The sequence below is a fragment of the Nematolebias whitei genome, chromosome 15 (genome assembly GCF_014905685.2).
Source record: "Nematolebias whitei isolate Nwh7 chromosome 15, NemWhi1, whole genome shotgun sequence".
Lineage (NCBI taxonomy): Eukaryota > Metazoa > Chordata > Actinopteri > Cyprinodontiformes > Rivulidae > Nematolebias > Nematolebias whitei.
The window spans coordinates 37399614-37401562 of record NC_056512.1 but is presented as its reverse complement, the minus strand read 5'-3'; the positions used below and the strand labels follow the sequence as shown (position 1 = coordinate 37401562).

The 1949-nt window shown below is 42.3% G+C and overlaps 1 protein-coding gene across 1 annotated transcript in view; it reads left to right on the top strand.

Annotated features, from left to right (window-relative positions):
* Nucleotides 1–753, top strand: part of LOC119421061 (polycomb protein suz12) — a 19417-nt gene extending 18664 nt beyond the window's left edge. The window contains exon 17 of the mRNA XM_037688464.1: nucleotides 161–753. Within this exon, the coding sequence (XP_037544392.1) occupies nucleotides 161–557 (397 nt within the window). The 3' untranslated portion in view covers nucleotides 558–753. The remainder of the gene's footprint in view (nucleotides 1–160) is intronic.
* Nucleotides 754–1949: the final 1196 nt, after the last annotated feature.

Sequence of the window (1949 nt, the reverse complement as noted above, 5' to 3'; positions counted from 1 at the left end):
GTTAGAACCATGGTCCATTGTTCCTCTGGTTCTCCACAGTTAGAACCGTCTTTTCCTCTGGTCTAGTCTGAGTTTTTCTCACTTGGACCACTTTCATCCCGATGGCGACGTGTTTGCTGTTTTAAAAGAAGCTAATGTTTTCTTGGTGTTTTTCGTGCAGGTTTCTTGCAGACAGTCAGATGAACGAGGCATGCCTCCTGTTCGCTGATCACCACGGTGCTGCCATCGTGGAGCAGAATCTGCAGCGAAACTTCCTGCTGCACCTCATCAGCATGCACGACTTCAACCTGATCGGCACGCAGACCATCGACATGGCGGTGACCCGTCTCCGTCTCCTGCAGAACCAGGATGCTCGCAGACACGGAGATGAGGAGGACGAGGAGGAAGACTGGGAGACGGCCGTGGAGTCCCAGCCGGAACCCGATCCCGATACGGATATATCAGAGTTTAAAACGTGCGCTGATGAAACCAGGAATAGCAGCCGAAACAATCAGCCGGAGGAGGCAACAGCAAAAACAAACTCCACGCAGAAAGTCATGGGCTCGGTTCTGAAGTGACTCATCTTCTACAGAACCCTGAACTGGACCCGAGTTCTGAGGTCCAGAGCCTACAAACAGAACACAGATGACTCGCTGCAGATGACCTTTTTAAAATGTGGAAGCTCTGGAGCTTAGTTTTTCCTCCAGGACCTATTTTTTCAGGATTTAAACTAAAAATTTAATGGTGCTCAAAGCTGTTTGTTTGTTCAGGTTTTTCAGGAGAACACGACGATTTCAGTTTAAATCTGGTTTCAAATAATCTGAATGTTTCTGAGTTTTCTGTTCTTAACACTCAGCATCAAGGTTGATTCAAATCAGGTGAAATTCAGCATTTTTATTTCCAGCAGCAGAAAAACAGAGATAAACCATCCTCCATGTTTTTTTTCTCCATGTGTGAACCCAAGTTGGACTCCTGACTCAATGTTCGACTAGTCTCCCGAAGAGCATTGGATAGCAGTAAAACCTTTGTGTAATAATTCAATAGCCTGAGTAGGAGTGAACCCAGTGCAATAAATGTTGTGTGCATAAAAATGCAAATTAGCATCAGACACATTCTGTCCCAATTCATTGAAATCAATTATGAATAGAAGAGGGCCTAAAATAGATCCCTGCGGTACATGTTAGAATAATTTAATATTATCCTTTCTGCTGCTTAAATAAATGTGTCACACAGGAGAGGTAGATAATTTTCTTAATCCCAGTTTATTTAGCAAAAACAAGCATCAAGATGTAACATGGCGTTTCGTCTCCAAGTCTGCTCAAAGAAAGCATACGAGTCTTCATAATATCAGTCAGACGACTCTTGCAGCCTCTTTGCTTAGGCCCTTGAGTTTTTGAGGTGAAAGCTCCACGCCACTTCCTCCACAACAGCTTGTTCTGAAAAACCACAATCCTGCAGCCTGGTTATCAGAATTTCATGGTCTACAGTATTAAATTATTTTGACAAATCAACAGAGAGCCGCACAACACTGCTTCTTATCAAGAGCGACAATAATGTCGTTAACCACCTTCAAAGCAGCTGTTGTGGTACTATGCCTCTTTCTAAAGCCTGACTGAAAGGATGAGATATTGTGATATAAAAATTATTTAACTTGGTCACTCACAAGAGACTAAAATTTTGGCCAGCATGGAAAGATTAGATATTGGCCTTTAGTTGATTAAAACTGATGGATCACCACCCTTTAATAAGGGAAAACAAAAGGCTGATTTCCAAATTGAAGGAAATTCTTGGTTTTCCACATTAAGGTTAAAAAGTATAGTCAGGGGCTCGGCTACAAGGTCTGCTGCCGTCTTTAAAAAGAAAAGCTCAGTCGGGTTATTGATTTAACATAAATAGCAACACCACCACCTTTTCTAGGTCTGCATCTGTTATAGACTTGGTCAACCAAGTTTCAGAGATTACAACAATAT